The 25,968-nt window shown below is 36.0% G+C and overlaps 1 protein-coding gene across 4 annotated transcripts in view; it reads left to right on the forward strand.

The window, feature by feature from the left end:
* The first annotated feature begins 13,615 nt into the window (after positions 1–13,615).
* Positions 13,616–25,968, forward strand: part of KDM3A (lysine demethylase 3A) — a 54,486-nt gene continuing 42,133 nt past the window's right edge. For 2 of the 4 annotated variants that reach the window (XM_016136462.2, XM_016136482.2), the window contains exons 1-6: positions 13,616–13,723; positions 14,272–14,487; positions 20,138–20,293; positions 21,671–21,781; positions 24,831–24,933; positions 25,662–25,786. In XM_016136462.2, coding sequence (XP_015991948.2) covers positions 14,302–14,487; positions 20,138–20,293; positions 21,671–21,781; positions 24,831–24,933; positions 25,662–25,786 — 681 coding nt within the window. In that variant the 5' untranslated portion in view covers positions 13,616–13,723; positions 14,272–14,301. Of the gene's footprint in view, positions 13,768–13,816; positions 13,939–14,271; positions 14,488–20,137; positions 20,294–21,670; positions 21,782–24,830; positions 24,934–25,661; positions 25,787–25,968 lie in introns of those variants that run through there. The other 2 variants (XM_016136467.2, XM_016136474.2) reach the window with 2 other exon arrangements.

Here is a 25,968-nt window from a genome sequence, read left to right on the forward strand (position 1 = left end):
AGTCAAATAATTAAGCCAATAATATACTTCAATTTTTTGAAGATGAGGAGATGTTCATAATAATTTTTTTTAGAAAAACATATTTAAAGTGGTCTACTAAATAATTTATTTTTTCACAATACTTTCTAAACTTTTCAAGGCTAGTTATTACTTCCTTATAGCTCTTGTTAAACCAGGAATTGCAAAGATGAAACTCATGTTTTCCCAAATATGGAATGAATAAAATCAGTCTAATTTAGCAGAAATGTGATAATGAGAGAGAATGCCTCTTGCACTTTAGACAAATGAGATGGAGTTCTGAAAGACTATCAGATTCTAAAAAAATTACTGATAATGAAAACCTCTTACTCAATCTTAATTTTCTTAACCCCTAATTTCACCAATTCAACTATGAGTCCCTGGATAGTTAAAACTGTATGACATATATACATGTTTTATATTTCACAATACAATCTATGTTTTCTTGATGTATTAGAAAGAAAATTTTCTTTATTCTTCAAAGGATATTAAATATTTAAAAATTAATTTTTTAATTTGAAGGTTAATTTTATAAATACAATGGTGGAATCTGTACACATTAAAATATGCATTTCTTCTTTTATAAAAATAACATATAACTGAATATTTAGATTTCACATATATGTAATATATATTTCATGAATATATAAAATATTTGCAAGGTAATGTATAATATACATAAGATAAAAAGTAGTGTATTATATATATATATAATGTATATATGATACTTTATCATGTCCTTGTGAACAACCCTGTGTTATAGATATTACTGAAGCAATATCATCTGTGAGGACTGAGCCGCATAGAGCTTAGATAGTGTGTCCAATTATCCAGTTAGTGATGGAACCAGGGCACTAATCAGGGCTCATGGTCAAAGACCTTGTTTTTTCTACTGTACAACTGCCTCTTCTGTGTCTGTTGTTCCACCAGTGCAGTTAACAACCTCCAGCAACACTGTTGAGAACATCACAAAAAACATCCCTTGCCCTAGGAAGGCTCTTTAAAAATAACACGGCTAAAGGGAGATGTACCTGATGAAAAAAGTAGAAACTCTAGATTATTTGTGGATATTCTGTCATATAGATATTCATACAGCTTTGTAGACTCTGAAACATCAACCAGGTCCTAATATAAAGCTAATGAGTTGGATTTATGTTTATTTCAAAAGTCATTAACATTACCATTTCATTACCATTTCATTGGTCTATTTTAATGTTGTTTATTTTAGATCTACAAACTCTTAGACACTTGATCAGAAGATAGAACTGCAAAAAACATATTACTTAAAAATTATTCTTAGTTTTTCTTTTAGTACCTTTACAGTTTTATATTTCCTGATTAAATCTTTGACCTGGCGAAATAGGAATTCAACTTTCCCTTTTTTCAGAAGACTATCCAGTTTTTGCTGTGGGAAAATTTATCCTATTTGTGGCCACCCAGTGTCATTTAAATCTCATTTCTATACTTGGGAATATTCTCATGTTATGTGCCTTGCCTCTTCAAGGTATAAATCTAACTCAATCCCCCAGCTTCTCTGTGGCTAGAAGTGAGGCACATGGTCTAGGCTTCAACAATCAGGCATTCACAAGTGAGGTCTTGATGCACAAGAGCATCATGAGGCAACAAGAATTTCCCAAATGTAGTTTCTAAAGAGGGTGATGAAGCACAGCAGAGAGACATGGAGAAGTCAGCACATCTATAGTGTAAAGTGTGGTGTCAGCACTAGAAATAGTACAATCATTCCTTTAAGCAGCTGGATAGGCTAATTTAGTTTCTGAATGCTTCATTTCAAAGCCCTGACCTTCAGGAATTTTTTAATCTACTTAATATTGCTTAATTGATTTTTTTTCTGTTACAATTATCTCAATTGGATTCTATAATTGCAAATTAGAACCCTGATTAATACATGTGCTGATACTATTTATCGAATAATCCATCTTTCCTCTACTGCTCTGAATTGCATCTTTGATAGTAAAATTCTGGAGTATCAGACCACATCTACCCCCTGCCTGAAACAAATGAAAAACTGACAACAAAATATATGAAACAATGAGTCACTGACATAACGTTTGGTGGTGCAGGACTGTGATCTCTGAGAGAGGGGAAACTTGAGCCCTAAAATTGCCCCCAGCTTGATTTCTTGAGAGAGTTTTCAGGTTACAGTGCAGAGAGCAGGAACCCAGGCAGAGCCTGGCGGTTTCCTTGATTGGAATAAATAGAGTTAGGAGACTGGGAAAGCCATGGAAAATAGAGTTCACAGGGCAGAGTACCAGAGGGGCAAGAGCTACACAAAGAAAAAATTCCGAATAAACATAAAAGGTATACCTTGAGTGGTTAGTTGAACACCTATCAGTGCATTTGAGTAAGTCAACTACCCAAAGCTAAGGAAATAACTGCCTCAAAAGAACACAAAAGCCAGAGCTGAGAGAGCCAGGTTTTTTCAAATTATTTGAAAATTATAAACCCACAGATTCAAGAAGCTCAACAATTTCAAGAATAAGAACATGAAGAAAGTATCTCAAGCCACATCATAATAAAAAATTTTAAACATACCGGCATACTCACACTACAAGAAATGCTAAAGGAAGTCCTACAGGCAGAAGGAAAATGATACTAAATGGAAACGTGTATCTACATAAGAGAATGAAAAACCCTAGAAATGGTAACTACATGGGTAAATGTATAAAAATTTTTCTCATCATTTTAATCTCTTTAATATGTAATGGACTTCAAACGAAAATAAGAAAAATATATTTGGGGCATTTATGACATACGTAAAAGTAACTTGCATGAAAATTACAGAAGGCTGAAAGTGGCAGAAAAGGAAGTTTAAGACCCTGTTCCTTGTCAAATGATTAAGTTGGCAAAACTTGGCAATGATTAAGTTAAAAAAAACTGAATCAACTTTTACAGAGCACTGGAACGTAATAAAAATTTATATAACAAAAAAGAAAATGCTAAATAAAGAAGCTATGGAATTTTTGTAACAGAGCATGTGGCATTTTAACTTACTCACCCACCATCCCCCATCTTCTAGATGAGCAGCAGCCACAAAACAAAGTCTCAATAAATTTTAAAATATTGAAACTATACAAAGTATCTTGTTTGATCGCAAGAGAGTAAAACTATAAATCATTAACAGAAGGAAAATGAGACAATTCACAAAGTATGAATTAAACAACATTCTTAAATAATCAGTGGATCAAAGAAGAAATCACAAGGGAAATTAGAAAATATTGTGACAAATGAAAACAAAACACAACAAACCAAAATTTATGGGATACAGAAAAAACACTGCTCACAGGGAAATAAAGGATCTTAAATCAGTAACTTAACTATAACACCTTTGAAAACTAGGGAAGGGAACAAACTAAATTCAATCTAGCAGGAGGAAGGAAATAATAAAGATTGGAAATAACAGAAACAGAAATTACAAGAACGATGAAGAAAATTAATGACCCCAAAAGCTGTTTTTTCAAAAAATATCAACAAAATTGATAAATCTTTGACCAAGGAAAAAAAAGAATCAATTAACAAAATTATAAATATACATGGAGTATTACTACCAACCTCATAGAAATAAAAAAGGATTATAAGAGAATACTACGAACAACTGTAAACCAACAAATTAGATAACCTAGACATAATGGACAAATCCCTAGAAACAAACACTTAAGCACTAAAACTAACAGAAGAAAAATAGAAAATCAGAACAGATCTATAATGAGTAAAGAGATGGAATTAGTAGTCAAAAACCTCATGACAAAGAAAACACCAGGACTAGATTGCTTCACTGGTGAATTCTACCAGTTTCCTTTAGGCATATTGTCCTACCTTGTCCTTTTTTTAATTTTCAGGTATTTGTGTTCTATCTCTGAATATCAGCCTCTCTGATTTTTCTGACTTTTCTGTGGTTATGCTCTGCTCACATGCCAAGTCTGCCTGATACATTTATTGAGCTCGCAGATCTGCCTGATACTTCTGGTTCCTTTCAGACATTCTTTGTCATGTCCACTATGCTGAAAATGGATCCTGGACATAACAGAGAAAAAAGCAAAGATTCAGGTAATCTGGGGAAGACTATGAAAGAAATAAACTTGGTTCAGAATATGCAGGTCAAGGGAATCAAAAAGAACATATAGGCAATAGATTCAAACTGTCCAGAGTCAGATCAACATTTACTGAGCAACTGCTACGTGCAAATGTAGTTGGTGGTCATGTAGGGTCGTCACAAAGCTGGAACCTGCAGGTGGGAAAAATAACCTTGAGCCACATTCTCCAGCCAATAAGAAAAATGAGCAAACAGAACCATAATCACAGGAGAAATAAGTAGGCCCAGTGGAAAGTTTCTGAGGTCACACATGCACATTAGTTAAAAGAGCTGTTCTGTGGTCAACTTTTCTTCATTATCATAGTAAAAAAACACTCCCCTAGGTGGAGATTTAAGATGCTAATAAGACATGTGACACATGAAGTAGCATGTAGGTTCTTTGCAACAGTGCATTCATTGTAGGACTCCCCTTGACAGATTGGGGAGGGAGAAGGGAAAGGGGAAGGGAGAAGGGAAATAGGGAGGGATAGTTCTCAATCTTAAGAGCTTATAAAACAGTTGTACTTGTAAACCTCTGGGACCCACATCCATTCTCTTTCGTAGTGTGCTCCCTTGATGCATCAAGCTTTTGCTTTAATAACCAAACCTTCTTTTTGCAAAACTATCTTGCCCATTCTCTTAATTTCTATCCTGAGGGGAACAAAGACTCCTGTGCCAGTAACATCTTATAACTATACAGTCAAAGAAAAATAAGACAGGATTGAAAAAGCCCAGGCATAATCTTAAAATGAGAAGGTAGAAAAGCCTAGTTCAAATGCAAGGGACATATAAAGATTGAGGTAGAGGCAAAGTCAAAGGCGCGTTCATCAGAAATCATGGTCATCCAAGGGCTAAAAGTTTCAAACAGTGGATCACAGTCAGCCCAGCTGTTATCAAAGAATAATCAAAGCAAACCAAATTGGCTTCTGTTTCTATTTTGGATCTAGAAAGCTTCAAGAGAATGTTATTCTCACTGTGATGATGAGAATGAGCTGGGTAATCTTCAGAATCACAGTTATTTTAAGTCCATTAGAAGCTCTCAAAGAAACCTAATGAATGAAAATCCAAGAAGTGAAAAAACTTCTTAGGAGAGAAGAGATCCATGGTTGATTTAATTTTTGGTAGACCAGAAAGAGCAGCAGAAGAAAGCATCCATGGATGTAGGCAAGAAGAAAAAAGTTTAATTTTAAATGCAATTTTAAAGACAGGATGTAGTCTGGAATGACAGTTTAGAATTCTTGGATAGTGAAGCCTCAGGGAGTCTAAACAAACTGCCAACTCTTTTCTGGATATCTTTTTCAACTGAGTGCTCACAAGAAAGGTTAAGGTGGGAAATCTGAGAGAGACACTTACCTAGGCACAGAAGTGCCAGGCCTTTTGAAATCTGAGGTTGAAGCTAGAGAAATAAGTGCTCCAGAAACTCTTTGGGCCTTACACTGAGTATGAAGGAGCAGTAAACTACCACTGGAGGACAGACAGGGAAGCTGGGAGAGTCACCAGGAAGAAATCCCACAAGCACTCAAGGCCTTATACAGAGCATCGGGCAGCAGCCATCTGCTGCTTGCAGGAGGGGCAAGAGAGTTCAGAGGGACCCCAGAGATGCAGTCACATGGGACCTGCTGACATCTTTGGGTAGGTCAAGAGAAATAAGACAAATCTTCTAGGCCCTCAGATCCTAAGTTCCGTTAAAAGAAAGCTTCTCGTACCATTGGGCCAGGACTAAGGTAGGACAAATGAGGGAAATAAGAAACTTGCCTTTGGCACAAAAAAAGGGGTGTTCAAGAAACTCAGTAATTATGATAAATAACATTTTAATGCAATAGTTTAAAAACTCAAAGTTTATGCAAAAAAATCTAAGACAAACAAAATCTCAAAATTTTAATGAAATAAATAATATTACTGATTTTTCCTTTTGCCTCAGTCTCCACTATGGCTCAGCAGAGCACTTACTGATCCTGTTTCTTTATGTACCTCAGCAAATATCTCGCTTACATCACTTTGGTCCTGACTTTTACCTATTCTCAAATAATTCAAAGTGTGTAATAAGCTGAATTTAACAAACACAAAGCCCCAGTCTCAGATCTATTGGGACAGACTAGATCCTTCACACTACACTTGTCAGAAGAGACGTGGTTAATAGTCACCTAACTGGAACCTGTAATTGGTTTTAACATTGAGTCACAACCCTAGGCCAATAAGAAACAATGAATAGATTGAACCATAATCACAGGAGAAAGATAAGTTCCTAAAGTCTCGCACATGCTTTAGTTAAAAGAGCTGTCCTATACTTAACTTTTCCTCATTATTATGAAAAAAAAATGCATCCTTAGGTGGAGATTAAAGACACTAATGATATAGGACATATGAAGTAGCATGTAGGTACTCAACCTACTTTAGGGAGGGAAAAAGGAAAGAAGAAGGGGTGGCCCCTAAACCCAAGAGTCCATAAGACTAAGGTACCTGTAAACTTGGGGAGCTACATCATTCTCCTCTGGAGTGCTCCCTTGGTGCATCAAGATTTTACTTTAATAAATCTTTCTCTCTGTAAAACTGTTTTGCCCACTCTCTTAATTTCTGTCCTGAGAGGGGCAAGGATCTTCGTGCTAATAAGAGAGCTATGACCTTTTCTGAGCATAAATATTATTTACCCCAGGATCTTCCATTATTTGACATACAATGTCTGTCATTTAATAAAAAATTCAAGACAGATTTTTTTAAAGCAAGAAAATTAAATCCATTGTCAAGATAGAAAGCGGGCAGTAGAACTAGACACAAAACTGTTCCATATGTTAACATAATCAGACTCCGTAATTTAAAATAAATATGTAAAAAATTTAATGAAAAAAGTAGACAACATATTTTTACAGATAGGGAATTTCCACAGAGAAAAGAAAACTATTAAAAACAAAAGATCCAATGCTAGAAATTAAAAACATGATGTAAGATAAAGAATTCTTTTAAAGGACAGGTTAGACACAGGTATCAGCCAACTCAAAGACAAATCATTAGAAATCACCCTAACCAAAACAAAAATAGAAAAAAGAGTAAAAAGAAAAGAACAACAAAGTATTTGAGTTTTATAGAGCAATAGTAAACAGTTTAATAAATGTATGAATGAAGTCCCATAGGGAGAAGAGGAATCGAATGGAGCAGAAAACATTTGAAGAAATAATAGCTGAGAATTTTTCTAAAATTAATGAATGACATTAGCCTACATACCTGAAAAGCTCAATTAGCCTATAGTAGGTTAAATACGAAGAACATCACACCTACGCACAACCAAAGGTAATGAGAATATTTTGAAAGCAGATACTAAAGATATACTATATATACACAGGAGAACAGTGATAAAAATAATGTCTGACTTCTCATCAGAAATAATAGAGACCAAAAGATAATGTGTCAGCATCCTTATTTTTAAAAGTAAAGGGAAAAAAATCTTTGTCAATCTGTAATTCCATATCTAGCAAAATATCCTTCAAAAATGAAGGTGAATTAGGACTTTTTAAACAAAAGCTGAAAGAATTTATCTGTGCTGCAAGATCTACTAAAAGAAGTTCATTAGTATAAAAAAGTGCTGGACTTAACTAGAAAGTTGCAAAAATTAATCGTTTAGATATATTTATAATAACCTAAATTAAACTTTTCTATAGAAAGAAAAATTAAGGTCACTTATTTAAAAACAAAGATGAAATCTCACTTTCCAATTTGTTTTCTATTAGTTCTTTTCACAATAAGGTCTTACAGCTGTGACTGGCATTTTTCTCATAACGAATCCTCTCAGAACATTGTTAGCTTGTGTAAGTACAAAGGGAGAGGAAGACATATTTGAGCTTTACTATGAGTATAACCATTCCTAGTTGAATGTTGCTTTCTTCTGATTCCTTTAAGTCAAAATACAATCAGCAATAATGTTCAGTTTCCAATACTTTAAAATGTAATGTTATCTATGAAATGTATTTTTCACACAATTGTTTACATATTGTATCTATATCCCAAGTTAAATTGATGGCTTAATGTATGCTCTAACACAAAGTGAATAACACAAAGATTAATAGTAACTTTAGTTATAAGTGTAATGAGATGACTCCTGACATTGGTGCTCAGTGCCATTTTGCATTTTTCTGCTTGTTCTCTGTATTGTATAATTAACTCCCCAAATCACTGAGCTGCCCTTAAAAACAAAAAGAAAACAGCTTAACATTGTGTACACACTTTCTTATTGTTGATCAAATTGCACACATGGAAACATGTAATGCAACTGAGTCAAACATCTATAAAAGTCTTGGCTTAGTGTTATTAATGGGAAAAAATTACACAGTGAGCATTATCAGATTATTCCTTTTATTGGTGCTTATGCCATCTAAGTTACTGAATACATAGTTAATTCATTTTTAAAAGTTCAATAGGTAAAAGGGAAATTATATTGGATAGAAATCTGGGTTTGCAGGAAGGAATGAAAAACAGTTTCCAACGGTCGAAATGTTGGAAAATATGAAGGCAGAGCAGATAAGACAAACAAATCAAACACTAAGATAGTAGACTTAAAGTCAAATATATCCATACATAATTACATTATAATAGCCAGCAACTGAAAAACAGTTCAGGTATTTATGAACAGAACATGGATATATAAACTATGGCATATTTAAACAATGAAATGCTACATAGCAATGAAAGGAAATAAACATCTCATAGATGTAAACACATGGATGAATCTTGAAAACATGCTGAATAAAGGAAACTAGACAAAAAAGTATAATACTTGCATTATGTCATTTAAATAAAATTCAAGAACAGGCAAAGCCAACTTATGGTAATAGAAATTGAAACAAAGTTTACCCTGGGCAAGAGTATTGACTAGAAAAAGGTAGTAAGGAACATTCGGGGTGATGGAAATTTCTCTATCAAGGTTTGATAAATATATTTTGTAAGGGGATGAAAAGTAAATATTTTAGGTTTTGCACAGTCCCTGTTCCAACCACTCAACTTTGCCATTGTAGTTTGAAATTAGCCATAGAAAAAACATAAATAAATGGGTGTGACTGTGTTCTAATTTTATTTATAGACACTGAAATCCGAATTTTGTATAATTTTTATTGTCACAAAATATTTTTCTTCTTCTTCTTCTGGGTTTCTTTTCAAACATTAAAAAGTGTAAAAACAATTCTTCACAGGTTGTAGAAAATTAGATGGTGGGTCAGATTTGGCTTGTGTGCTATAGTTGGCTAACCCCTATTCTAAATCTTGGTAACGGTGTGCATTATAAGGATGTATGCGTTTATAAAACTAATGAAACTGATCACTTAAGATCTGTGCATTTCTCTGGATGTTAATTACTCAACAGAAAAAGTGTATAAAGAAAAATGAAAAGAAGCTTAGAACTGATTTTCACAGGTGAACTGCATTAGCAGATATAGCATGACTTTTAAATTTTCACATAAAACATCATTTTTGTGCAATTTAAGGGAAGATAATTTAGAGAGAAATTATTGTATTCTAATTGTTTTGCAGTTGAGGAAGCAAGGTTCAAAAAGAGTCCAAACTTTTAGTTCCTAACTTTCTTAAAGACTTTTGGAAATTTCTAGTGTCCCTTGGGGTAAAAGTAAACTCAGCTAGTCAGTGGCATGATTTTGACTGGAATATTTATGCTGGAGTTTGGAAAATACTAACCGGTAGAAATGATTCTTGGTACTACCTTCAGGACAGAGTATATATGTTGGAAGTGTCAGTATCCTGCTGTTAAGTCTTCCATTTGCCTTCACCTCAGTGTACCCTTTGACCTCTGTGAATGGTTCTCCAAGTTGAAATTCTCTCCTGCTTTGTTTCTAGGATACATCTCTCTCCCGGTTCTCCTCCTGCTTCTAAGACCTATCTTGGTCTTTTCAGTGTCCTTTGCTGGTTTCTGCATGAATACTCTTTGCATCCTCCTCAAACTAAGATACCCCATGCTAGGCTTCCTCTTCCTACCTCCATGTGAGCAGTCTCTTCGCTCTGGTCAGCTTCCATTCACAGATGCCCTCCTTACTTCACTTAGGCTTTAGATATCTAGTGCTAGGTTGACCTTCTCTGTGTCTACCCTTTTCACTCCACTTGAGCTCTGACGCCCCATGCCAGGCTTCTAATACTTTTTTTAGCTCAAACATTCCATGCCAGCCAGGCAGGGGTAATGGCTTTAAGATTGAAATGCTCAGGAAGAGGAAGGGAAAGAGAAGGAAAGGAAAAGAATCTTAAAGTGTTTGACTAAACTTTTTATAGTTAGCCAATTGATCCACCTGGAACTTATTTTTGTGAATATTGATGCAGGCATCTGACTTTATTCTTTTCCTAATGGATAACCAACAGATACCATTGCATATACTGAATTGTTTATTATTTACACTCATTTGAAATGGTTCGTTAATCAAACTAATTTCTGATATACTTGGATCTGTTTCTGTATTAACTATATATTTCTATTTGAGTCTATCAGTCATTGAAATTATAGTTTAAGTTTAGGAGAAATGAAATCTTTATGAAGTCATATAAGGAGATGGAATTTTCAAATCTTTCATGCATGTCAGTAACATCTTATAGTTTTCTTCATATAGGTTTTGTTGATTTTGGGTTACATTTTATTCTTAGGTATTCTGTAGTTTTCATGACCATAAATGGCTTTTTTCTATTATATACTTTTATTGATGTTTGTTATGACATAGAAATTCTTTTGATTTTTGCTTGTCGATCTTTTATTATACCACCTTCTTGAGTCTTATATTAGTTCTAATAGTCATGAATGCTTGAGTGTTAGTGTAGTTGATTTCATGCATAGGATTTTAAAATTAACTTTAGATTTCAAAAGCAACATATGAATACATTTGCTTTATAAAAATAACGCTAAACTATTTATGACCAAAACCCCTAATTCTAGTGTGAACCCTCCAATACCAGTAACCATCTTTATGAGTTTTAATATATTTATATTTCATAGAACACGTGTAGTGTCGTTTTTGTGTGTGTATATTTTAAGATAGTACCAAATCCAACTTTCTCTTTCATTCAAACTGTGTTTTGCTAATCTATTCTTATTGGTACATTGAAATATATTTCATTACTTTTCAAATGCTTTACTGTTTACCATTATATGTATACATGCCATTTACTTTATTTATTCATCCCCCAATTGAAGTACGTTTAGATTGTTTCCAATTTTTCACAATCACAATACTGAAATGAAGAAACTTATTAATATCTCCTAATTCGTATGTGTAGCTTTTTTTCCTAGGATAGATATCATATACTCCTAGGTTTCTAGGAAGTTCAAAATTATTTTTTAAAATCATGACTAGGTACAGAATATATGTATGCTCTTAATATCCCTAATTTTTTAGGTAGTTCAATGTTCATTGTGAGTGCATGCTCTTTTTAGCCTCTACTAAAGTGAACATGATTTTCTCTTTTAACCTATTGTGATAAATTATAGTAATTTTCTAATCCTGAAGTGTTCTTGTATTCATATAATAATCCTAATTAACCATGGTGATTATTGTAAAAATATACTGCTAGATGGCATTCGCTGATATTTTATATAAGAATTTTTCATCTATAGTTTATCGGTGATTGAATTAGTTTTCTTTTCCTGGTTCATATTTGATAATAGGATTTTGCTAATTTTATGAAATGCATTGGATCGCTTTACATCTTTCCTAAGTTCTAGAACCATGAATATAATATAGGAATTATATGTTCTTTGAAGTTTGGTAGAAATTGTCTCTAACAACTGTTTTCAATTAATAGGTCATTATGTAATCTAAGTCCTCTATACCCTCACATATTTTAAAAATCTATCTTAAGTGCCTCTTTCTGGGATATAGTTATATCTTCTACTCTGAATACAATTTTTCAGCATTTCTTCATATTTCTAATAGTGTAGTCTTAGCTTAAGCTAGGCTATGTTTCGAGGATCAGAATAATTCAGTATTACATACTATTTTTGTGAACTTTATCTTTTTTTAAAATAAAATCTTTTTCTCTTTTGATGCTTTCGCTTTCTAACATATTATTATTACTACTATATTGCTTTCCTTCAATTACCATTTGATTAGAAAATCTTTCACCCCCATATTTTCACATTTCCAGTGCAGTTGTTGGTATTCGCTTATTATCAATTCGTAGTTGGATTTGTTTTAAAATCTATTGTGTCTCTTTGACTTATGAGTAAAATTAACCCATTTATATTTATTGTAAGTATGTTTGGACTTAACTCCTCTCATTTTATTTTTTGCTATTTACCATACTTCTGTCGTTTTTTCTGTTTCCATTCTTGGCTTCTGTTGAGCAGGATGTTATCTTTGTTCCATTTCCTCATTTTTAATCTAATTTAATTCTTCAGTGTTGATTCTCAATTTAAAAAAATTAATGTCAATTCAGAACATATATATTTAAAAGCAATACCTGGTGTTAAGTTGCATCTACAATGCTTTGAATTAATTTCTAAATTTGCCATAATTCTCAGTTTTCACACTTGTAGAATTTAGAGCATAAATACGCCACTCATCTTAAGAATTAAATGTAATGTCAAGCACCAGCCTTTATAAAAAGGTCTTCAATTTCTTCACCTCATCTCTTCTTCATTCAACAACAAACTTCATGTTCAAATCAAACAATCATCTTTTATTTTCTTTGTCTTTCACAGTCACAACCTCTTTCATATCTCTTGCTTCATCATAGCCTTCATCTAGTCTTTCAATTTCTTTGTAAGTCTCAGAAAATCTTCTCATCCTCCCTTTACATAAAAAAAAATCCCATTCTGCATTACCCGGAACTGCCTCTTTTGCTCTAGATGCAATGACCATCACTCCACGCCTTTCTTCATTTTTCCCACAAAATGGCGGACTTTAGACGTTCCGCGATCAGCACCACGTGCGCCTGCGCCTCCCGCGGCCATTTCGCCCAAGATCTAGCCTCTGCTCTGCAAAGCGCCTGCGCACAAGCCCCCAGAGCACTGTCGCTCCTCCCTCTAGTTGAGTACGCCTGAAACCGCACGTTCCCGTCCGTTTCCTCCCCCGCAGACTCTGCACCACCTCCACCCCTTTCCTGTGAGATTCTTCCGCCAAGTGGGAACCCCCATCTTCGGTCGACAGCTTGTACACTTGAGGAGCAATCTAATAGGTTCTTAGAGCTCTGGCATTCGTCATTCACTCTTATCTATGCACCACTGTAATTTTCCTCTGGGCCTTAAAGTTGATAACCGATTTTGCTGGACTTTTTTGCCTACCGAGAGGCAACAAATGAAAAAGAATGGCTGTGGCGGAGGGATCTTCCGCTTACATTCGGTGTACTTTAACCTAATGGGGGTCGTCGGGGAGTCGGAAGGGGGAGGGCAGCGGGAGGAGGCAGCCAAGGGATTGTTTTTTTCTCTCGCCCCGCCCTGGCCAGGCCGGCCAATAGCGATGGGCAATTTCCCCACGAGTCTAGCTCAACTCCTAGGCCTTAGCCAATGAACGGCGGAAGCGGCTCCGAGGGGGCGGGTCTGGGAGGCAGTGCGTGTCTTGTGAGAGCTCGTGAACCAAGTCAGATCCTGAGTCGGCTGGCGGCTGGAGTCGGCGGCCGCCGCGGGTGACTCAGGGAGGCGGGGTAAGAGCGCCGCGGCCTCGACTACTGGGAGAGGGGGAAGAAAGGTGAAGCAGGCGAACCCGCGGCCCTGCCACCCCTGCACCGCGGGCGGTGGCTAGGGACGGCGGGGGCTCGGCGGCCGGGAAGCGGGTTGTCGGGGCGGGGCAAGTGCGGAACCGTGAGGGACCCGGCCGCCTGGGACGGGCTCTCTGCATCGGGGCCTTTTCCTTTCTGGGGTAAGGAACACTTTAAAAGCCACTTAAGACGCAAATCATTCTCTTCTCACTCTTTCTGTGTTTAGGTTTAAGGTTTTGGAAAAGCGAAACTTAGGAGATCGAGGGTCACGCGGCGTTTGGGCCCGTGTTTGCAGTGGGGGAGGATTCAGGGGGCGGGGAGGGTGCGGTTGGAGAGGTCGGGTGAGAGGGTCCTCCGCGCCGGCCGCCGCCTGGCATCTTGTCCTCTGAGCGGGGTTAGGACCCTTCCTTCTGCCCCCGCTTCCCGCTTTCCCCCCTTCCCGGTCCCCTACCACCTGCCGTCCCCGATGCATTTTGTTTTTGTGTTTTTTGCAGGGAGGAGCCCTTCCTGCAGGCGTGGAAACCATGGTGCTCACGCTCGGCGAAAGTTGGCCAGTATTGGTGGGGAAGCGATTTCTCAGTCTGTCCGCAGCCGACCGCAGCGACGGCGGCCACGACGGCTGGGACGTGGAGCGCGTCGCCGAGTGGCCCTGGCTCTCTGGGACCATTCGAGCCGTCTCTCACACGGACGTTACCAAGAAGGATCTGAAGGTAAAACCGGCGCCCGGGCCTCGGCAGTGGGACGTTTCGTATAATTAACTCGGTCACGAGACAGCCAGCTCTCTCCCCTTTTGTGAAAAAAAGCAATCAGAAAGTTGGCATCTGATTTGAAGGTGCAGAAAACTAGACCTTAAAAGTTTTTGAAATGGTTGTGTAGAGCCGAGGGATGTTTGGCCTAGAGCTGCGTGTGTCTACGAATGGGTTGTTGAGACACGCTTCGGCGTTGCCGACGCTGTGCCCCTTTTGGACTGTATGATTATTTCTCCGAACGGGGAGTATTATCAGTATTAAGTTGAGCAAGTGAGTGACGTTTGTAATCGTTAAGAATCGAGGGCCAGTGCTTGGAGTACTTTCAATTGGTTTGGGTGTTTTTTGTTTGTTCCTCTTAGTTTCTTCACCCAACTTCTTAAACTTTCAGCCCTGTTAGAAATGATGTGTGCGTGTAGGAGGAGGAGCTTGGTTCTGTTATGCATATTAGGGTGGGTATTTGTCCATATATGGTGGATCAGGGCAGGAGTGGGTTCCTGGTTGTGTACAATGAGTCTGGGTAGGTGTGGGATAGGACCATATATGGAGGGATGGGGTGGAGCTAGCTGCCCCGTCTGTGGTATGTTGGAGGAAGGGCTTGGAGATACTCCACTTGGGTGTTTAGGGGAAGGGAGAGAAATGAGAACAAGTGCGGCTAGGGATTTTTTTAAGTTAGATTTTTTTTTTCAAAAACATGAATTCTGATTGTATTACCTATTAGAAGTGTTGGTGTGAAAAGATTGTCTGAGAACAACCAATGAGGAAGCCATTGTACCAACAAAGACTCCTTTGTGCAAAAATAACTGGAAAAGGTCCCTAACAAAGGCTCTGAAATAATGATAACCCGAAGGAAGCTTGTCAGAACAGAAGAGCGTTCTACCCTGTGTAATGGATGTGTTTCAGTATCTTGGCCAATCACTGTCTTTGCTTTTTCTTGAAAACTGTGTTCAAATAAAGGAAGCAAGCTTTTTAGCATTGGTAGTTGAATATGTGTTGATTTCTGAAACTGTTTGTTTGAATATGTTCAAGGTGACCATGCACATCCAAACCAGTATTATTCTGCAAAGGGTTGTGGGAAGAGAATATGTGGTTATATATATTTTTAAAGCAGACACCATATGCCTTGCCTTCACCTTGAAAAGGAGGAGTGACCAGTGAGCATTTAACCACGTGCCAGGAATCATACTGAGCACTTCACAGCCATGAATTTATTTAATGCTTACAGCAGTTCTTTGGGGGTAGGTACTAATATTGCTCCATTTAACAAATAAAAATCCTGAGGATGGGGGAGATTAAGTATCTTATCTAAGGTCATAGACCCAAGAATGGCAGGCATAGCTAGTATTCTAATGCTGGAAGTTTTGACTCTGGTATCCACTCTCATAATTATTATGATCAAGGGCTGCACCACAGAGGACTCTTGTCATCTACACTCTGAGGTTTGGTTTTATTCCAAACCTCACTCTTCCTAGCAAACCAGGTTTTGATATTATAGAAAGAATGTAGTGTGGTGCAAAATGGCCACCCTATTTGCTTTAGGTTAGTAATCTTTTTCCATAAAATGAGATTTGCGTACTGTTTTCAATCATAGTTGTGGTTTATTTCACCTGCCAAACAAAATTTTCTCTAGCGCTTTTGTTTTTATCTCAATTGAAAGGAAACAGGATTTGATATAAGCTTTACATTCTTAGTTCTTTGGTGGATGATACTTAGGTGTTCTCGTCCCCAACAGTAATTGACCTGTTGGGTTAGGAAGGCAATTTAGGAGATTCTTTCTGTGTATTCTTTTCAATCTCCACATCTCCCCAACATTCAGCCTTTGAGGTAATATCTTCATTTTCAAAATGAGGAAATATATTTAGGAAAAGGAGTCTTGTCTAGACTTGTATAATGAGCTACTAAGTAGTAGAGGGAGAATTTGAATCTAGGTTTCACTGTCTTTTCCACTGCCGGACTGAGAATTTTAATTCAAGAACAATTTCGATTTATATTGGATACTCGCTTTACCTGCAGACCTCACAATTCAGCCTTATGTAAGATGCAAATCTACTTGATTTCTTTTTTCTAATCATGACATTGCTTCATTCCTTAGTTGAGTAGCAAATAAAGTAATTGGCCTGCATTTAGAGGTATGTTTTATTAGTAAAAACTGAATTTTCAAACAATAGAACCAAATTGTGTTTGGTGAGATGCAGGCAGGAACTAAGTAACTAAGACTATCTTTACACCTGGGTTTAGGGGTATTGAGTTTTTTGGGGGTGAGGTGAGACTGGAGACTGAGATGAATGTGAATGAATAAAATTCAAGCACTGGAACTTTTTAATATTAGAAGAACAAATCTGTCTAGACTGATTTGCTTGGTTGGTTCAGGAAGGTATAGTTGAGGCCAAGGCTTGTTAACATTGTTTTACTTACTCAGATACATTGTTTAGTAGTCGATTACAAGAAGTTAGGGTGAAGACTTAATAACCAAATGCTTATTATTTGGCAAATGCTACCTTGTTTAATCCTGACAAATGTCCTAGATGGTAAACCACATTTTTTAGTGTTAGAAATAGAAGCTTAAATAAGTTAAGTAGCTTGCTCAAGTTTGTCTCCAGACGTTAAACACTAGGGTTGAATATTCAGGTAGAGTGAGGTTAGAATACTTTATTTTGCTGGTCTCTATATTCTTAGCACCTAGAATTCTGCTTGGCATGTGTTATTTGCTAAAATATCTGAACAAATAATAAAGTAGTCATAAAACTATTTCTACATGGGAAAAGCAATTTAGAGAAATAATGTAATGATGGAGCAATGGCGTTCTCTTTATTTGGAATAGTAAGTTTGGAAATTATGGGTAGAGAATCATAATTAATAGACCTCTTTTTGGTCTTTAAAGTCAGACAGCATAAAATCTTTGTGGACCAAGGGGAGGGGAACACAATTTCTCAAGATATGAATTCTTATTGGTATGTCATTTTATAGAAATTTCTGCAGAAGCAGCTCTTCTTTGGGGTGGGGGAAGTGGGGGACATCTTTATATATATAGAACCTCAAATCTCAGGCATGAGTAAAAGACATAAATGATTTTGATAGGAAACTTTTGAAAGAGTGTTAAATAAAGCTCACAACTTGTAGGTTTTATTATATGTATCTTTAAGTCTTTTTTTTGGTCAAACCTAAGGTAATTTGAATTTTTGACCAGTGCAACCTAATACTCCAAACTCATAAACTAAATTTTGATTTAGGATTGCTCATAAACCTTATAGTGATCTGATAAGAATTGTGATGTTGCTTTGGTTTTGTGAAACCTTTTAAGACCTTAAGCCTTTACTTTTTTTTGCTGAATAGATGTTAGGTAATCATATTGAAGACCCTTTTTCCTCTGTTCTTAACTGAAGGAGTGATACCCTGATAAATTAAAATTTGAATTACCACAGAGGTCTTAAAAACTATTTCTTCTCCTTGCCAGATACCGTATATATATTGTTTTTAAAATCTACCCAGCAACTCAGGGGTAGGTGTTCATAATTTCATTTTGAAGCTGGCAAAACAAGACTAGAGAGGTTAGATTTAAGCAAGAATCTTAACCTGGAGTGCAGGTCAAGTGATTTCTTTTGTAATCCTATTTTATTTTATGCATCTAAAACCATTTTAAGAAAATTGCAACAAAGTTGGAATTCAAGCCCAGATCTCTGATTCTGAAGTTTTGTCTATCTTCATTCCTTTTACACCACTTTGATGAGAAAACTGTCATCCAAAGCTAGCTTGGGTTGAGATTGATGTGATGTGTGGCAGAGGGGAGATATCAGAGAACCTGGATTCTGTGGCTAGGGAAACAGGAACAAAGGAAGATGGGCAGTCTCCAAACACCTCTGTAAAGGACCATTTCGTTGATTATAGTGACGGATAAAATACCTAGAACCAAGGAGAGAATACACAGAGCTTCATTTAATAGTAGGTGTTCACATGTTTGTATTTATTTTCTAATAACTGCAAGGTTAAAAGCCTGCCATACCAAGAAGATATGCAGCTTCTTGGGGGAAGTTGCTTGGGAAATTAGAGATGCACATTTTTTATTGTTGTTGGGGGAAAAGGGTAGGATGGGTCTTAAATTTCTTTGATAGCCATAAAACTGGAGAAGGTTTGGGATTGGGGCTAGTGGTATATAAGTTTGAGAACTTTTCTTCTAACTGGATAAGAGAAACAGAAGGTAAGGGCCCAGTTCAGAGAGAAATTTGTTCATTTAACAAGTATTTGAGTACAGATCGGAGACTGGATACCAGTGAAATACAGTGGTAAGTAAAAGCAGACACAGATTTTGACCTATTAGAATTTATAATATGTCAATCAGGTAACCATAAATAAATAATTCAAAATGTGGATAAGGCCTAGGAAGGAAATGTCCAGGGTTTTGAGTACAATTAGCAAGGGGACCTCTCTTAGGAGAGAGAGGAGCAGTTTGGTAAAGGAAGACTTCTTTGAGGAAAGGATTTTTAAATTGAGTTCTGACAGACGAATGGAAGTAAACTAAACTTTTTTTAGTTAAATATTGAAAAGGGAGATATGATTGTCTATGAAAATATGAATAGTGTTGATTAACTAATTCTTTGAAACCAAAACGAGAAGCCTCTTTAGTAACAGGAAGACTTTTAAATCAAATGGAAATAGTGATTATTACACCAAATATTGAGGAAGTTTATTGTATATCAGTTACAAAACAAAATAAAAGTATTTTTAAAGATTTAGAATAAATTAAGGGGTAGCATAATGGGTTAACTAAGGAAGCTAGGGTGTTTTGGTGCACTTATATGACCTTTAAGATTTTGTGAATGATTCCTCCTTCTGGGTCGGACCCACTTTTAGACTGAATTTCTTTTTTATGTCTTAAAATATTTATATGAATATTAAAGGTTTTAACTTTAGGGTGTTTAACGGTATTTTGAAGGTCAGAAACAGAAAACTTCACAATTACTTGGAAAATGATATTTCAAAGGTAGTTTAACTTAAATGTAAAAAGCTAGAGGTGGTTCTGGAAAATGCTGGAATCCTTTATCAATTACTTGTTTGTTTTTTTAGCTAAGTAGTTTTAGATGCCAAGGTAAATTTCCCAGTTTATTTAATTCAAAAGGATATGGAGGATGTATCATCTATTAATCAGGCTGTGTGTGCTAAATCTTGCTGATACCTGAGGAATTCATACCCAAGTGGTGGATGGTGATGGGGGGTCATGTTAAGCCCACAGACAATGTCAACATAGAATCACAGACCATGCATAAGCACTTATTTTAAATTTCTGTCTTTCTGTTCTCAAAGCTCTGATGTCTGATTAACATACATAAAAACCTACTTGGGGTTCTGTTCACTGTGGGCTTCTGAAAGGTTACTTTGAGGCCAGTGACTGGCCCTAAAAGTCCTCAACTTCTACTTCCCAAAGTGGTTTGGGAGCCAACGGTTTTTCCATGTCTAGCAGTTTATTGTGGGCCATGAAGGGAAATAAGAGAACAGGAAAGGGGGCAGTATATACAGATAAAACATTTGAGTAGAATAATAAGGATGTAATTCACCTTGGGCATTTTTCATGTTTATTTTTGTTAATTGAATCTGCTTTTTTTCCATTCTGTCTGTCTAGGTGTGTGTGGAGTTTGATGGGGAATCTTGGAGGAAGAGAAGATGGATAGAAGTCTATGGCCTTCTAAGGAGAGCATTTTTAGTAGAGCATAACTTAGTTTTGGCTGAACGAAGGTGTCCTGAAATTTCTGAACGAATTGTACAGTGGCCTGCTATTGTGAGTAAAACTCGAGCTTATTGAACTCATGAGAAGAGGGTATTTTATCCATTATGTGTGCAACAATAAAAATGTATATGTAATGCCTGTATACGACCCTGTGGAAGATAATAACAGATAGATGTATGACAATGTTAGGTGAGTCAGAAGAGCAGTTTGGATCTACTGTGAGCCCTGCTAGATACTCTGCGGCTTTGGGCCTTTGACTTTCTCGAGCCTTGCTTTCTTTGCTTGAAAAGTGGGAATGGGGGTAATGTGGGAAATGTCCAGGTCAGAGGTCAGAAACCAGTTGACATACACAGACATACAGATCTGTTTGGTTTGACTGTCACAGTGTTTTAAGAAAATTTGAATTGGTTGTCTACTTTTAAGAATGTAGAGAGCACACCTTAAAACTCTAAATTTCTAGTTTCTCTTGAAAAACCTGTAAGATATGGCAATACTGGGACATTGTGGCAGTTCTTGTTCGCAACAGTAGATTAGAACTGAATAGTAGCTGTTGCCTGGCTCCTGGTTGGGTTTCTAGCCTTGGTCTTTTGATCTCTGAGTTCCCATCTGGCTCATAGTATTCTCTGGCTCGAAATATACCAATAGCCAGGATATGATTGTGCCATTTCTATATCATTAAGTCTGGTGCAGTTAGAGAAGAGTTATCACTGTGTCTGGAGAGGACAAGTTGAGGCTTTATGAGACCTGAGCTGGGGCTTGAAGGGATGCCCCAGACTTAAATAGTTGGAAAGGCTGGGAGGACGAGTGAAAGGCTAACTAGGGTGTGAAGGGCCTCGTGTACTGTACCAGCAAAGTTGAGATTTTGCCCATGTGTAAGAAGAGCTGGAGGTATGTGAGAGATATAGGATTTTGGTTAAAGTTGTATATTTGCTCTTTGTATTCCTCTACTCTCAACTATTTGCTAAATATATGACCCTGTCTCTTCAGGAAAGTGTACATACACATAATTTTTTTCCATGAATTTTGGGGAAACCATGAATCTGTGGGCCCAGACCTATATGTTAATGATTCCCAAATGTTTATATTATTGATTGGATAAAAACTGAGTGATCTTGTGGTTGCATAAATAGTCGTTATTGAGATACTTGCAGTAAATAAAAAACTTAATAGCTTTCTCTCTTCCCATGTGTTGAAAAAAATTAAATCATTTCTTCAATTAAAAAAATAATTAAAAAAATAAAGATATTAATGAGAAAAAAATACCTACTTAATAGGGTTGTCATGAGTAATGAGACAGTTAATCTATGTCAAGTGTAAAATGCCTACAATAGTGCATGGTATAAAAAAAAAAGATAAAACAATTGCCAGTCCCCATTTAGAGTTCTGCTGACAGCAGTTTTGATGCCAAAACATTTTCTTTTGTTTTAGGTATATAAATCTCTGTTGGACAAAGCCGGTTTGGGATCCATAACTTCTATTCGCTTTTTGGGAGATCAACAAAGAGTATTTGTTTCTAAAGACCTTTTGAAACCCATACAGGTATAACAGAAACAATATTAAACTCTAAAAATAGAAAAAAACCTTTAACGTAATTAAAATATTGATGTTGATTGTTTTAATTCATATATCAGAGCAATGAACCCATCCCATCAACAGTTAGTTTCTAGATATTATTCCTCAGCATTAGTTATGGGTTGAAAGGACAAAGGAACTGCAGTTGATGGTATGTGTGTATGGAAACACCTAGGTGTTAATGAAAATAATTTTTTAAAAGATTTTGACTATCATTCATAAATATACATCTGTATCTATATACATATATATGTATATCAGTCCAATTATTCATGGATTCAATATTTGTTAATTTGCTTACTTGCTGAAGTATATTTGTAATCCCAAAATCAATACTTTGGTGCTTTCATGGTCATTCACAGACATGTACGGAGTGGCAAAAAATTTGAGTTGTCTGACACACATTCCCAGCTGAAGTCAAATAAGGTGAATTGAGGTCTGTTTGGTGCCACGTTTTTGTGCTTTTTGTTGATGATTTCACTATCTAAAATAACCTTCAAGGGTAGTGTTGTTTAGTAGCTTTTAGGTACAAGAAGGCTGTGATTTGTCTTAGAAACTACATGCATTAAAAAAGGTTTATTCAGCCATGAGTTATAGTGCTTTTGGTCATGAGCTCAAGGTTAATAATGCAGTAATATATATTAAATAATGTGTTTTTCAACAGAAGCACACATAAAACAAGGTTATGTATTAGTTGATGAAAACTGTGACCAGCAGCTTGAAGGAACCTAACCTTTTCTTTATCCTAGGAGCAGTCACTGGTTTAGTGTTCACTAATTCAGTGTTTGTGGTGACATCATAGAACATTACTACCATGAATAATGAGAACTGAGTATGCGTGTGTATTCTTTCCAATTAGCTTGTAAAATTCCCACCTTTTTCTTCATAACATTTAGTATCCTGGGTCTTGCTCATATGTGATTTTTTTTTTTTTTTTTTTTTCTAATTGAAAATGTTCAGAGGGAGGGGAAGAACACAGAGATTAATTTATCTCCACAGATCACTATCCTGGGTATAATGTTGGTCTTATAGTAGCATTCATCTTTTAGATGTCATTTATAAAGCTTAATAATCTTCTTTACCTGCTTCTGTTTTATGACCTGACTTGTTTCTGTGGCCTATAGAACAGTTAAACTTACTTATTTGTTAAAAGGCAGTGTAGGGCCCATGGTCATTGCTATTGCTGGCACTGCTCTAGAAAACCGAAAGCACTGGCTTTTTCACTCTAGTCTCACTTTTACTTCGATATCCTAGAAGTGAGTGAAAACAGGGTTCAAATTCTGAACCTTATTTTATAATGTTTAAGTAAATAGAAGAGAGGAAGATGTTTTTACTTAATTTCAGATGCAAGTTACCTTCATATGTCAGATGAGACATCTTGATATTTTTTCTGCCTTAAAAGGAAGAGTGACTTGCTCTTAAAGGACCAGGGAAAATATAGGAGGGACTGTGAATATCTTGTTTTACTAAGGACAGAGTAGTTTTTACTTCTTGCATTGTTGCCTGGATGGTTCTGTTATATATCTTTCATGTGCTCAAGCTTTTCAGTTAAAGTAGAACTCATAATTTTGTTTATTGAGAACTGAAAAAAATGTAAATCAGTAAGTTTATTTGTTCTTAGGGAGATGTACTGTAGACTATCACTGTAAATGCTGTTAATGTAATATTAGTTGAGGGAGACTAATGTATGCTGCTGACTTACAGATGGTAATAGTGGTCAGCATTTGGTTCTTTAGGGCCTCCCTTTTAGATATGGATGCTCACATCAGGCTTTTACTGAATGAAACTCCATGTTGGGGAGTTTTCAGTAAAAGCATGATGTGAGCATCCATAAATAATGCACAGAGAACCTGAAAATCATTCGGCATTCATAAAAGTTGCAAATGAAACTTAAGGTCTGCTGTTTGGATTGAATTTGGCTCAGTTATCTGTGGTTAAAAAAAGAAAAAAGTATGTAGGTCAACTCTGGTACTTTTGATGAGTCCTAAAACTTTCTTAGGTAGAAAAGAATTATTTTACCTTACTTAAGAGTCCTTGGTGCTGTTTTATCTTGTAGTAGTAGGAATTGGAGAACACATTTTTTTTTGAAATTGCAGTAACATGAGGTAGAAAAACCCCGACACTTTGGCTCCTTCCGGTAATGTTGAGCTCATATGAAGACCCCAGGTTAAGTCATATGTTACCTGGCTTAAGAAATGTGTTTTCCCAGCATAGCCTCTAAAAGACTAGTTATCTTTCATGAGGGGAGAAATGGATAGACTGTTTTTGGCCACTGGCAGAAAAGCATGAAGGCCTGATACTGGAAGGGCTTCTGTGTTATTTAGTGTAGGTTTGGCAGGTTATTCCTATTGACAGTTTCTGTATACATTTATCATAACTGAGTGTATGCACAAAGCCAGAAGACTATGGAATAGTGCCCAAAATGGAACTGCTGCCAAGAGTTGAGAGTTTCAGAACTGTCTTGCTGAAGACTTAGGCTGTTCATTCAGATTTTGTCACCACTGCCCCCACCCCTTTACCATTGATAAAGAATGCATTTGGAATCCCAGTTAGATTAAATGAATCTGTGTGGAATATTTGTGAAAAACAGCATTTTCAGTGAGTTGACAGTATGGATTGATGTGTTTCTATGTGTCTTTTGGTCCTTGGATTTGCATCTGTGATTTTCCTAATCCCTGGTGTTTGAGATACAGTGTTTTTGACGTGGATTGACCTGTTAGTTTGTTTGCTTATGTTTCCCACAGCTAAAGTTAAGTCATTTAAAATTATCCTGTGAGCCACTTTAAGATTTGTCATGCTCTTAGCTTAGGGTGACTTCACTTTCATCTGCTTTATACCTGTGATCATTCAATGATTTCCTACTTTGACCTGTCCAAATCATTGGAGTTGCAATGATCAGGTACCATTAAATAGCATCACATTAACCCCTCTGATGGAACTGATTGAAACATTCACTGGAATTTAAACAACTCTTCTTATTTGTTACCTTAAAATATAATGATCTTTCATTTCTCAGGATGTAAACAATCTTCGACTTTCCCTCCTGGATAATCAGGATGTCAGTAAAGAATTTCAAGCTTTAATTGTGAAACATTTGGATGAAAGCCATCTTTTACAAGGTATGTGAATAGTTAATGTTAACAGATATTAGATTGTAGGCAGCTATGTTTTTAGCCCTTCTCACTTGTTCTCTCATTAAATTTTTAATTTTTTAGAAATTCTCTGCTGTTTTCCCCATGCAACTAAATGATCAAAGGACTTTATGTATTTTATAATCTAAAGTCTCTGAAATTTGGACAGTTCAAGGATAATGTAAAAACTATAAAAGTAAAGTAGATGTTTTAAAAAGTTCAGCCATATTTTAACATGGAATTGATATGTTTGGAATTTTGGTCTTATAAAATTGATAAAACATTAATTTGGTAATCTTGAGCATCTCATTTACTGTTACTCAGTTTCTTGGTCAGTTTCTCAATCATAAATGTTTTATTAGACTTAGCATCTCTCTTGGCATTCCTGAATTTGCATCTTCTAAAACTCTTCACAGGAAAGTGAGTTAGGTCTTAATGACTTCTCTGATACTACTTGGTCTGATGTTAAGAATACATTTATTGTCATTCAAAGATAAATCAGTAGGAAAATGGAGCTCTAAAATAAAAAGTTTAAATTTTCTCCTACCTTGTGGAAATGTCTGTCTTTTCATTATAAATATCTATTAATATTTATTTTTGTCTACTACTTTTTTTTTTGTCTACTACATTATTAAAAGACTCAGGAAAAGATTATCCTGGATGATGGTGCTGTTGAGAGAGAATGCAAATTGTTCTAAGCACTTTTTTTTTTTAAGGTGACAGAAACTTAGTTGGTTCTGAAGTAAAAATTTATAGCTTGGACCCATCAACTCAGTGGTTTTCTGCAACTGTTATAAATGGAAACCCATCATCAAAAACTCTTCAAGTCAACTGTGAGGAGGTAAAGATGATAATTGCATGCATCGTGATGGGGCAGTAATTATAAAAAGGAATTATGATCTACTATAAGAGCTAAATGCCTTTATTATGTTAAAATATTAGAGTAGGAAGGGAAATAATCACAGTTGTTTTGAAAAGAACTTATTTATAAGAAGCCATATTGTTATGTTAATAGAGCTAATT

The sequence above is a fragment of the Rousettus aegyptiacus genome, unplaced genomic scaffold (genome assembly GCF_014176215.1).
Source record: "Rousettus aegyptiacus isolate mRouAeg1 unplaced genomic scaffold, mRouAeg1.p scaffold_m13_p_7, whole genome shotgun sequence".
NCBI lineage: Eukaryota > Metazoa > Chordata > Mammalia > Chiroptera > Pteropodidae > Rousettus > Rousettus aegyptiacus.